Raw genomic sequence first — 12,717 nt, 5'->3', positions numbered from 1 at the left:
ACTGAGCAGACCTACCCATTTTCCTTAAAATTTGGTTTATGTACAACTTGTAATAAAAGAATTAGTTATAATAAATACAATAATTATGTACTATATTTATATGTGATTATGTACAATTTGCTATTATATTATTAAAATGAATAAATTTTATATATTATGTATGAGTTGTATGACATATGTGAATGTGTTGTATTTAAGATGAAGATGTAGAACATAGGGCTACAAAAATTAATGGAAATATAAAATTATAACCCCGATTACCGAGTTACTGAATTTAAAATTTATATGGGCTATGCAATTTCAAAATTTACTTATTAATATTTATTTATACTTTCAAAAAGTCAAAAGTAAAATACTATACAATTGCGAATTTGCGAGGACTCAATAGTCAATGATTTGTATTTTGTAATAATAAATAAGTATAATTTTATTATCTGTGGCCATATGCGTGTCCAGATCTTTTTTTACAGGTCTTGCACAATCTTAATATAAAAGAATGTGAAACCAGATGAAAGTAATGAAATTAAATGTGTAATTTTGAAACAAAAGATCATTATTGTAATATTGTGATTACAAGAGCAAAAATAAAATTAATTATTATCATTAGTATCCTTAATCGTATTATTCATCACATTTATACATATTTCATTAAATGTTGTAGGTCGTATAACAAGCATGTACATGATCAGAATGATCCGTCAACATGCTTATGGCAATGGAATACATAAGGGAAAAGGGAGCTTTGAGGCAGATGCCTCCCCACAACATAAATCCTGGGTGGCACACCTGATTATAATAATATTATTATAATTATGTTTTTTTTAACTATCAATTACTTTATAAAATTGTGTTTAATATTTGCATAATACATTATTCAATCTTTGTTAATTATTAATTTGTTATCTGTTTTTGAATTATTATATGTATTGTTTATTATACAATATAGAATATATATCTTATTAAAGCAAAATGCTAAAATATGCAAAAACACACAAAATATGCAAAATAAATTTATTATTTGAACTCACTATATTATTCTGAAATATTATATACTTATACATTACTTAACTATGGTTTACTATTTATAGATAATATGAAAATGTTTTAAGTTGTGAATCTTATTTATTTAACATTTTCTGCAATAATGTTATGAAACTGCGGTGTAGCCACAAATTGACGTACAACTTTATCTTTGAAATAATGTAAGCCTAACGATGATAGAGTCCAGGCAACAGCAAAATATATTCTATAACGCCAAGGTTCAGGTACATTATACTCAGCTTTAGGTTGGACTGCCCACAATGCATTATCCATCAGGTAGTATATTTTATTAGTACTTGGAATGGTTATTTCTGGAGGATTAATATATGCATCAATCGTACTTAAGTAATTTTGATAGGTTTGCATATAAGCACCATAATAAGCCAATTGCTCTTTATTCATATTATCGCACATGTCTTTAAAATCAATCATTCTTTGTTCACCATTCATAATAGAGGAATGAAGATAAAACGATCCTTAAATTAAACATTTGCATTAAATTTTGTTTATTTTATCATTTAAAACTGTATTGCTACCTGGGGAAAATGTGATCATTTTTACACCATGATTTTCAAGCTCAACTCTTGATCCGATTGTCCATGCACGTACAGCAGCTTTTGTTGCACCATAAAGAGATACTCCGGGGAGAGGGAGATAAGCACAATGACTAATTACATTTATCACACGACCTGCAGTTATTTAATTCATGTTTATACTAGAATTGTGTTATTTAATTTAATAAAGTATGAAAAAAAAATACACAATGAAAGTATAGCCAAAGTAATTATTTTAGAAACTTTTACTTTTGTCTTTGCGAAATATAGGCAATAACAGTCCAGTTAACATTATTGGACCCAAAATATTAACTTCAAATTGCTGTTTTATCATTTTTGAAGTTTGCCATTCATATTCTGCCATTACCATCCGTGCTGCGTTGTTGACTAATGCATGTAGTTCTAAAATTGGTTTGTTTTTTAAATTAGCTTCTTTAACTTTTTATCTTTTGTACATACCATATTTTAAACAAACTGTTTTGTCGTGTGAATCAGTTATATCAATGTTTTGTTGAAGTAAATCATTAATAAAATTCACACCAGTCTTAATAGAATCAGTATCAGTTAGATCTAGTTGTCTAACAAACAATTTAATATTATTATTTTTAAGTGATAGTTGATGTAAGTATTTAGCTCCTGGACTATTAGGATTCAAACAAAATGCAACTATTGCAATTTTACTTGGGACTATAAGTACTTTATTGTTAAAAAATAGCAAATCATGTATTTTACTTTTCTTTTGATTTTTATTAAAATGTTCGCCATTTAGATATCTCATAACAATTGAATATCCAAGACCTGTGTCACAACCTGTTATAACAATCAATGGAATTGAAGTTATTTTATCACTAATATATTGTTGAGCATTGCCTTTCTGTCTTATTTTGTTTTTATTCCTCAGAACTTTTGTTATCAAAGTTGTTACAGTAACTAAAGATATTACCAAACAACTTTTTATTAGATAATGGTTTTTCATATTGATAATTTGAAATATTTCCATGATTGACATAATTGTTAGAACACATATATACTTTTTAGACCTGTTAACAAATAAAAATTGTTCAACATATATTAATACCAATAATATATACATATGACACAAAAAATATATATATTTTTAAATATTTTGTACACAAAAACAACTAGGTATCCAATAACTTAATATAAATTAATTATTACGGTTATAGAATATAGATAAGAAATTAAATTATAAACAAAAACTAAAGTAGACTTAATACTTCGATACTATAGAGTAAAGCAAATTTTCTGATCATTTTTATTTTTACTATACAAATTAATTAACTTTCAAACATTTCAAAGGTAAAGTTTAAAGTGTTAGTTTTATACAAAAATGTAAACATTGGTTTTATTAAAAAACAAACAAATCAATAATCATCTAATGTTATTACTGTTATTAGTTACAATCACTTTTTTCATTAATAGTTTTCTTTTCTATTACATTGTCACTTTCACAATTACTATTAATTGATAATCACTAGATAGTAGATAACCGTTTTTTCTGCAATTATTAGAGTTAAACACATTCATATTTTTGACATTAAACAAAAAATAATTTTATATAATTATTATGTAGTAAAAACTTATAATTTTATCATTAAACATTATACGATTTCACCATACGGTAATAATAATTATACGATTTACATAACAATTATAATTTAGTTACAACTTACAATATATTATTAATTATTTTTTTAGGTATTATGGATTATCTTTGTATACTATTAAAATTAAATATTAACTGTTGACATTGTTGACAACGCTAATGTGGAATGAACAAAAGCGGTTAATGTTTATCACTTATTAGTGATTAGGATCAGGGGATGCCATGACGACATGACGTAGCTGCTGGCGCTGTGCGGTTGCTGACACCTGCTGGCACGTTCACCATGGTGACCACTGTTAATAGTGTTAATGTAGTCCGTGTTGCCCGACGGAGGCACTCCCCTCGTGTTATCGAAACCTAAATATTTTCGAACCGTACACGGCGAGTCGTGAGATTTGGTTCTGGTCGTTACATTTATTTCGTTCTGTAAATTTATTATTCCGTTTGTTGGTGTGTACTATTGCAAAGTTTTTTTTATTAAATTGTCTCAATCCTTGTACACGCGCGCCCTCGCGCGTACACTCACGCACACACACACGCGAAACACAAACATACACACCACACACACAAACACACACACACACACGCGCGCGCGCGCACACATATACGGCCTTTCTGCCCTCGCACAAACCGTCAGTTTTTCGTTTATCGTTTATTCGATCCGTTAGACGCGACCCTAACATGTCTGTCTCTTGGTCGACGGGAATCCGTCATCGTTTAATTTCGGTGGCTTCATGTCGACGAGCGTAGAGAGATGGTGAAATCGCAAGAAATGAGTAAGTAGGCATCTACCGCATTAGCTGTTGTTGAATTATCGCGATTGTCGCTCAAATAATGCACATTAGTTCGTACTCGTATCATGCGATGCACGGTGTATCGTACACCGTGCATATCATTAGTTTCTTACTGGAAGTACAGCGATAAAATTATGATGGCTTAACAACACTCGTATTCTTTTGTACGTCGCAAAACCGTGTCTACTGCTTAGAGATGAAGTTTGTGTACAGTTGAAGGTTATAGTGTTATTTCAGTTATTTATTTAATACTTACTGTTTTTATGATCACGTCATTTAATTTCAAATGTGATAACCTATATTATAATATTATTTAGTAGTTGTACACTTGATATACATGTAAATATGAAAATCTTGTAGACATTTTTTGAATTACGTAGGTATGAATAATACTAAATTATCAACTTATAATCAAATATTCAATTAATTAGAATAAATAAATTTGTTATCAAAATCAATGTCTTAAAAATACAAAATGCGCTAACAGTTATCATATTTAATTAAGGATATACATACCATTACATGTAGATATATGCAAAAATACTACCATAATAACTAGGTAAACAATTTTTAGATAAGACAACATGATATAACTAACTATAACTTATAATATAAATTTGAAACCATTGTTAAATAAAAATTATTCAATAAAACTTCCATATTACAAAGTCTTGAGGCAACAACAAAAAAATGTACCTATTATAAGGAATTTCGTAAAACCGTTATATAAATTAACTTTTAATTTGGTTTGATTTTCAAAAATATTTTGAAAAACAGTAAATTCAATTTAATGAAACTTTCACTTGTATTATGCCAATTACTATTATTTTATCATGTATATTTTTTTTATATTATGTTTTTTTGTTATTTAGATAATTATGTATTATTGAAATCCAGAATACAACTACACACTGTTTTTTGAAGAATTGTTCAATAAATGCTATGATTATAAATCATTATTAGCTTAAAATAATAGTGTTTTAATGATCAAATGAAACAATATATAATTAAATACCACGAACATGGAAAACATGCAAGATAAGCTTCAACATCCAATGAACAACGGTAAGAATTATTATTTGTTTGGTACAAATTATTGTAATAAAATATTGGATTCAATATTGTGTTATCAACTTTCTTGTTTATTTTACAAATAAGTAAATATAAAAATACTTTTTAAATGGTTATTTTCCATGTTTATATGATGATATAAAAATAGTTTTAAACTGTCAGTAAAAAAAAAAAAACAGAGATCTGTATTCTGTGGATTTAAAACCCAATTTATCATCATAATAGAAATGCTATTTTTGCATGTAATTATAAGATATGAAAAAAATGGTAATAACCATTTGTTGACTAAAAAAAAAAAATCCGTACAGCTGTTTGCTAAATATATAGATTATGTAAATAAACTAACTTAATTATATTTAATTAAATATACTTGTATAGTTTTAAAATACAAACAAGTTTTTATTGTCTCAACATAATAACTTTTTGACCTCGAGTATTTATTTCTTATTTTAAAGCAAAGTTTTATGTGATACCTAATAAATATTATAATTTTAATGTATTTGACTAGAGTTCTGTCATAATTATTGATTAATTCATTTTATTATTTTAGTATATGAATTGAATTGTACTCAATGATCGTATACTATTATGTTTAAGTACAGATTATGTCCATTCTTATTTTTTCTAGTTTATTTAAATTTGTATTAATTTCAGAAGAATACTTAAATGGGCCTAGCACCAAAAATATTGCATATAATCATTCAAGAGATTCAACATTGTCTGATACTTTGGATTTAGGACCTCTTCCACCAAAATGGGAAAAAGCCTATACCAAAAATGGTGAAGTTTATTTTATTGAGTAAGTATTTATTGTTTGCTATTATTAATGTTAAATGTACAACAAAGATAGGATATCAAGTACATTTTTTGAAATATTTTTCAATCTGAATATAATTTAATTTTTATACATTTTCTCATAAATGTATTGAATAAATTCTTTTAATTACTTTGTATATTTTACTGGTAAAAATTAAAAAACTAAATTAAATTTTTTTTAATCTGTTTTTTTCTTTAAATGATTAGTTCAGTAACGTTAACATACTAGTTAACAATTATAAATGTTTACTTGTTAAGTATAACTTTTCAGTTAAACTACATATTAACTTTATTAAAAGTATAATGTACCTATATATAAAGAATTAATGATCAACATAGATAAGATTCTAGATTTTTATAAATTAAAAAATGTATATTTCTATGATATATGGAATATGTTGTTTTTGTTGTATTAATAGTGGGTTTTAATATTTATTATAGTCATAATTCTAGTACATCACACTGGTTAGATCCAAGGTTATCAAAGTTTCAAAAGAAACAATTAGAAGACTGTTCTGATGATGAACTACCCTATGGTTGGGAAAGAATCGATGATCCGCTTTATGGAACATATTACATTGATCATGTGAATAGACAAACACAATATGAAAATCCAGTGTTACAAGCTAAAAATGCTATACATGGTAAAATATATAACAAATTAATTTTTTTAATAATTATTTAAAAAAATTCTATATTTATTTAAGGAGATCAAATCAATGACGATCAAGATAATATTCCAAATTATACCTCAAATAGTTTTGAAAACATTAACTCGATAAAACAAGGTTTGGTTTTTTTCTTTTTATAATTTGAATATCTAAAGTTAAAAAATGAATTGTTATCTTTTTTTTTTTAGATTCTGGTATCAGTAGCAATTTATTTACTACTAATCCACACAAACTAGTTGGAGAACGGATTCGTTCAACTCTTGTAAAATCAATTCGAGGATTAGGATTCACTATTGTTGGTGGAGACGATTCTAAAGAAGAATTTCTTCAAATAAAATCTGTTGTACCAAATGGACCAGCATGGTTAGAAGGAAAATTACAAACAGGTAGAATAAAACTAAAAATTATTGTTATACCGTCTTATTCAATTCATATTTTCAAGTGTCCTTTAAAACATAATTTTTAATTAATAAAAAAAAAATTAGAAAATAAAAAACCCATTGTCTGATGTTGTAATTGGCTATAAATTAATTTTATACTAAACTTTTATACTAATAGACTGCTAACATACTTATATACTTATAGACTAAACTAATAAAATTAGTAACCCATTTTTTTTTTAATAAATAACTATTATTTATCCATAGTTTACTGATAATATTACCATAAAAAAGTTATGTTCTCAAAACGTTTTAACACTTGTCTGATGTATTATCACATATTTTATTTATTATTTAAAGAAATATTAACATTTGTGATACTTGTTTTTTTAGGAGATGTTCTAGTTTATGTCAATGATAAATGTGTACTTGGATATACACATCATGATATGGTTAGCGTATTTCAAGGAATAGTACCTGGTGAAACTGTTTGTTTAGATGTATGTAGAGGTTATCCTTTACCGTTTGATCCAAATGATCCAAATACAGAAGTTGTTACAACTGTTGCAGTTGGGAATTCTGGTAATTAAAATTATATTTTTAATTAAAAAATGTAATATAATATAATATGCATAGATTAATTGATATAATTATTAGAATATATTTATAAATACTTGTTATATTCTTATGCTTTGACTTTTATATACAAAATAGTAAAAAAAATTGATATGTTGTAGTAGGCTCCTTCAAAATTCTTCCCTGTCCCTAAATAGGGTATAATTGCATATATTGGTAATTACCAATATATGCAATTATACCTATGTTGAGAACAATTAAGGTAAACAATATTTAGTCAAATAATTTCTATTGCTTCTTTACTTTTAAACTTTTAGTCATGACATTTTTAAAAAATTGTTTTGAATATAAAGTTTTAAAGTACAATTATTTTAATATAAAATTATACATACAACAAACTGCATAATTTTGTAATTACGATATTACCGTGTAATTAAGTATTTGATTTATATTTTTTTTAAATGTTATTAATATTAATTTTTTTCAATTAATAGATCGGCAATTAGATGATCTATCTTATGTTGATAGAGAATTATACATGATGAAAGTTGATAATAGATCTACATCTAATGAATTATGTAATCAGTCTGTCAAATCTATGCCTGATTTGTATGCTTCTGAAGAAATTATGAGTATTGCAAGACCAAATAGTACAGATCTTATTTTAGAAGAACATATGCCTGCCCCATTATATCTAACAATGGCAATAGTGAAAGGCGCAATGGGTTTTGGATTTACTATTGCAGACAGTGCTCATGGACAAAAGGTTAATAATATTAATAAACATTATTAATACATCTAATATATTTGAATATTAATTATTTTTATAGGTTAAAAAAATATTAGATAAACAAAGATGTCAAGAGTTGATGGAAGGTGATATTCTTATTGATATAAACAATATAATTGTGCGCAATATGTCTCATAATAAAGTAGTTCAAGTATTAAAAGACTGTCAAACCAATGAATCTGCTGCTATTACTATACAACGGTGTATTCTAAATTCACCAGATAAATTCCGTGTAAAAAACAAAAAAGGAGATATGAAAAACATATATAGAAGCAAAACTCCAACAATTGATTCATATGGTGATCGAACACATGAAGTCAATAGATCCAAAACACCAATCATTGATAATAGAACACAAGTTTCCAACATTCAAAATAACATACTTGAAAATGGATCATCTGATAGTTATGTGATGAATAATATGCCACTTGATGATTATTGTCATAGAGGTGATTCGTGGATGCATGTAAGTTCACCATCAACCCAAATGTTTCTTCCTCCATCTATGTATAATGGAGTGATTGATCCTTCTACTGGACATTATATTAACCTACAGCCTGATCACTCTACTGGACTTTATATTAATTCACAATCTGATCATTATTCTAATCATTTATCTAAATCTATTCAAAGTATGAGTTTTGAACATTATGAAATGAATGCATCCAAAAACGAAGTGAGGTAAATATTATTTGATAGAATTATGAATTTGAAAAAGTATTAATTATTGACTACTTTATTTCTTAGGTATTTACATAACAACAATGAAATTAATGATATTGATCAAATGAATAATGAAAATATGAAACAAAATATCAGTTATGTTACACTTCAAAGACAAGAGTGTGGTTTTGGATTTCGAATTGTTGGTGGAAAAGAAGAAGGCTCACAAGTAATTATTCAAAAACAAAAATTATAAGTGATAAATAATTTGTAAAGCTTAAAATAGAATTCTTTCCAAAACCTATTTTAAAGCTTATAAGTTATGAAAAGAATTAATATAAACTAGTTTTATTTATATAATATTAATATATATATATATATTATATTTATTGAAATTAGTACAATTTGTATTAATTATTTAGGACATAAAGTATAAATAAATTTAAACAATCAGATAGAAAGTTTCAATTTTTTTCAAATTAAAATTAAATTTGTATTTATTAACACTTACATTTAAATCTTTAAGGTATCAGTTGGCCATATTGTTCCTGAAGGATCTGCAGACTTAGATAGAAGAATAATGACCGGAGACGAAATAATAAGTATTGATGCTCAATCTACTATCAATACTTCTCATGATTATGTTATCAATTTGATGGGTCAAGCAGCTCGTAATGGTCGAGTAACATTGGGTATTCGGCATAAATCTAATTTAAAACCTAATTGTAAGTAAAACAACAACATAACTTACTTCACTATGCATTACTTATATCAGAGATGGCAAATTCATGGCATGAGAAAAATTAAAATATTTTTATTATGTAAAATAGGTAAAAATATTTTGAGCATATGGTTTTTATCAGTCAATAATGATTATTCAATTTTATCTGTAAATAAAATAATAATATATATTATTGTGTTTAATATGTTATCTACATTTATTGAGATTAATATGCTGCCTAAACTAACCTTTTTATGTTAATATAATAATTATGTATTAATTGTAAAATAAAATTACAATATTGAATATAATATATATGATATTTTTCATGGCATGCTCGAAAAAAAAAGATAATCTTTGGCACGTAGTGTTCAAAAGGTTTGCCACCTCTGACTTGCATAGATGAAACAAATTTAGTTTAATAGTTTATAGATTAGTTATTAGAAGAAATTTTTATATGCGGAAGTTTTTATAATTGTTTAAAAAATTTGAAAAATAAAATAGAATTTTGAAGAACTAAAATTTTACAATACATTTTTTTTCTTGAAATAATTTAACCTTATAAAAATAATTGTAGTTACAGTTTAAATTTTTTCTTCTCCGCTCTTCCCTCACCCAACAAAAGTAAATATAGCAGTTTTATTTTGAAATTATTTTTTAAATACTTTAGGTCTTACACTATATAGTTATTTAATAGTTCAGATGGTCATTGTTTTTTTTTTCTATATTTATTGTTATTACTAAATTATAATTCTGTAAATTAAGGGTAAAAATAAAGTAGTAACTTACATATTCATGCTATAAATTATAGATATATCAAATTCTACTAAACAACATCTTGATATTGAATATCCTTATGATGTAACATTAACTAAAAAAGATAAAGAAGGATTTGGATTTGTAGTCATTTCATCGTTAAACAAAGGACCTACTATAGGTAAGCGATCATTTTTAGATTTTATTATGTAAATAGTAAATATTTTAATACATTTTCATTTCTATATAATCCATTTCATAGGTCGAATAATCGAAGGTAGTCCTGCCTTTAGAGATGGTCAAATTCATTTAGGAGATCATGTCCTTGCTGTAAACAATACTAATATTACTAACTTGTCTCATGGAGACATAGTAAACATGATCAAAGATTCTGGTTCAACAGTTACTTTAACCATTGGCACGCCTAATGGTAATCTATTCAATGCACTTATAATGTTATTAAAATAATACATTTTTATGCATATGTTTTGTTTTTAGATGATACTGCCAGTACAATTTCTCTTCCAATGTCAAACAAAGTATAAATATTTATTATAAGTTTAATATACAAATTATTAATGTATTTAATTAATACGTAGGATCAAGATTTAGAAGAAGAACAATATCATGCTGTTGAACTGACGAGAGGACCTCAAGGATTTGGGTTCAGTATAAGAGGTGGTCGTGAATTTCAAAATATGTCTTTATTCGTGTTGCAAATTGCGGAGAATGGACCTGCAGCTATCGATGGACGTTTAAGGGTATACAGAAAATATTTCTATGAGTTAAATAGGTCACCAAAAAATTTTAACTTGGCATATTTTAGTCAAAAAGTATTGAGAAAAATTAATTTTTCCTAAGATTCTCTTTATTTTTTTATTTTTAAGCACTAAGTGATTCCGAACCACTTTTCATGACTGTTTTGTTATTTATCTCCACAACAACAATAGAAATGCTATTGTTGGCACCTTTAACCTGTCAGAAGGTTTACTATCTTTATAAATATTTTTTATTGACAGATTACTGCTGTGTCCCACATATTTTTTTATTGTACGTTTAGAGATTGCCTTGAGAGTTCTGCCACTGTTTCTATTTAAACATAAAGTATCTCACTTACTTGGTTTAGTAAGAACTGGACATTTTTTTATTTCTTGTTAGGCTATCATGTCTTGACTTTTACCTATGGTTCCACTGTTCCTTTTAGGTAAAAACTCCAAAATAAATCAACATCTCAAAAACAATTTTAGTTTAAATGAGTGTTAATACAATTAATTTTTAATTTTTGTAGTATATAAATAATTTATTAAATAAATTAACACTATTTGTATTTTATAATTAATTTAGGTAGGAGATCATATTATAGAAATCAATGGAGTCAATACTAAAAATATGACACATGCTGAAGCCATAGAAATTATTCACAGTGGAGGGTCATGTGTACGTCTTCTTATTCGTCGGGGTACTAGAGTGCCACAACTGCCTTCTGAAGGTAATTTTTATGGCGCATTCAATACTAGGACGCAGTAAAATTCAATTATGATGTATTTAAATTTTATAGAAGAAATGTTTACATCTGCTAATATGAATCAATCTGTGATTAATTTAGATAATAAAATGAATATGTCTCATTCTATATCCTCGCTACAGTCCAATTCGAGAGCCTACTGGGATACAAAGTATATGTGCTCAAACTGATTATCAAGAACTGTTCAAATTGATAATTATATTTTTAATTGTAAAGTTATTATAAACAACTATTTTTATTATTTATTTATTTTTATACTTTCGAAAAGTAAAATTAATACTATGTTATTATTAAAATTCATTCCATAATGTTTTAGGTATTATAACTTCTTATTTTAAAACAAAAACTAAGAAAAAATTGTATTTACACGTGGTATTTGATGTTATCAATTTTTATAAACATGATAACCCTTTTTTAAATACATTTCATAATATTTATGTTATTTAGCACCCATTTGTTAAATTTTCACATACTACACCTAACATCACTACTTAACTACATTTTTGAATCTCATATTTTTCATTGTTTTTTTCTTTTTTTAAGTTTTTAAGTAGTGATGTAAAATGCCATAGAGATGAATTCAAAATTAAACATTTTTTAAACTTTATAATATTTGGTGCTAAATTTAAATATCAGTTTTCACGTGCCTAAATCGAATGCCATAATTTATTTCAATGTTTAATTTTTAGAACAGAACTGAGTAATTTGTACGTAACATCTAAAAGATCTGTT

At 25.9% G+C, this 12,717-nt stretch overlaps 2 protein-coding genes across 7 annotated transcripts; one reads left to right on the top strand and one right to left on the bottom strand.

The window, feature by feature from the left end:
• Positions 1–1,122: 1,122 nt before the first annotated feature.
• Positions 1,123–3,324, bottom strand: LOC113556858 (D-beta-hydroxybutyrate dehydrogenase, mitochondrial). 2 transcript variants are annotated; one of them, XM_026962054.1, is made up of 5 exons: positions 3,290–3,324; positions 2,055–2,635; positions 1,845–1,997; positions 1,578–1,730; positions 1,123–1,517 (listed from the first exon to the last, which is right to left on the bottom strand). In XM_026962054.1, the coding sequence occupies exons 2-5, from the start codon at positions 2,602–2,604 to the stop codon at positions 1,123–1,125; spliced, it is 1,251 nt and encodes a 416-aa protein (XP_026817855.1). In that variant the 5' UTR covers positions 2,605–2,635; positions 3,290–3,324. The 2 variants fall into 2 exon arrangements, with proteins under 2 accessions (XP_026817855.1, XP_026817856.1); XM_026962055.1 differs by lacking the exon at positions 3,290–3,324 and adding an exon at positions 3,024–3,129.
• Positions 3,325–3,545: 221 nt separating this feature from the next.
• On the top strand, positions 3,546–12,294 carry LOC113556856 (membrane-associated guanylate kinase, WW and PDZ domain-containing protein 2-like). 5 transcript variants are annotated; one of them, XM_026962050.1, is made up of 17 exons: positions 3,546–3,998; positions 4,889–5,081; positions 5,745–5,886; positions 6,345–6,547; positions 6,611–6,691; positions 6,763–6,960; positions 7,348–7,536; positions 8,025–8,296; positions 8,361–9,001; positions 9,068–9,212; positions 9,510–9,708; positions 10,516–10,641; positions 10,723–10,890; positions 10,959–10,999; positions 11,060–11,221; positions 11,805–11,949; positions 12,019–12,294. In XM_026962050.1, exons 2-17 carry the CDS (start codon positions 5,039–5,041, stop codon positions 12,153–12,155), a joined length of 2,892 nt encoding a protein of 963 aa, XP_026817851.1. In that variant the 5' UTR covers positions 3,546–3,998; positions 4,889–5,038; the 3' UTR covers positions 12,156–12,294. The 5 variants fall into 5 exon arrangements, with proteins under 5 accessions (XP_026817851.1, XP_026817852.1, XP_026817853.1 ...); XM_026962051.1 differs by having other exon boundaries at positions 5,742–5,886; positions 6,357–6,547; XM_026962052.1 differs by having other exon boundaries at positions 5,742–5,886; positions 12,067–12,294.
• The last annotated feature ends 423 nt before the right edge of the window (positions 12,295–12,717 follow it).

This window comes from Rhopalosiphum maidis, chromosome 3 (assembly GCF_003676215.2).
Source record: "Rhopalosiphum maidis isolate BTI-1 chromosome 3, ASM367621v3, whole genome shotgun sequence".
NCBI lineage: Eukaryota > Metazoa > Arthropoda > Insecta > Hemiptera > Aphididae > Rhopalosiphum > Rhopalosiphum maidis.
The sequence above is the reverse complement of the archived record's forward strand: the minus strand, read 5'-3'. Positions and strand labels throughout refer to the sequence as shown.

Coding starts and splice junctions, on each gene's coding strand:
- LOC113556858 (XM_026962054.1), bottom strand. CDS start 2,604: ATGTCAATCATGGAAATATTTCAAATTATCAATATGAAAAACCATTAT. Junction 1,998..2,054: donor AACAGTTTGTTTAAAATATG/GTATGTACAAAA, acceptor AACCAATTTTAG/AACTACATGCATTAGTCAAC. Junction 1,731..1,844: donor TATATTTCGCAAAGACAAAA/GTAAAAGTTTCT, acceptor AAATAACTGCAG/GTCGTGTGATAAATGTAATT.
- LOC113556856 (XM_026962049.1), top strand. CDS start 5,039: ATGGAAAACATGCAAGATAAGCTTCAACATCCAATGAACAACG. Junction 7,537..8,024: donor TGTTGCAGTTGGGAATTCTG/GTAATTAAAATT, acceptor TTCAATTAATAG/ATCGGCAATTAGATGATCTA. Junction 11,222..11,804: donor CTATCGATGGACGTTTAAGG/GTATACAGAAAA, acceptor TAATTAATTTAG/GTAGGAGATCATATTATAGA.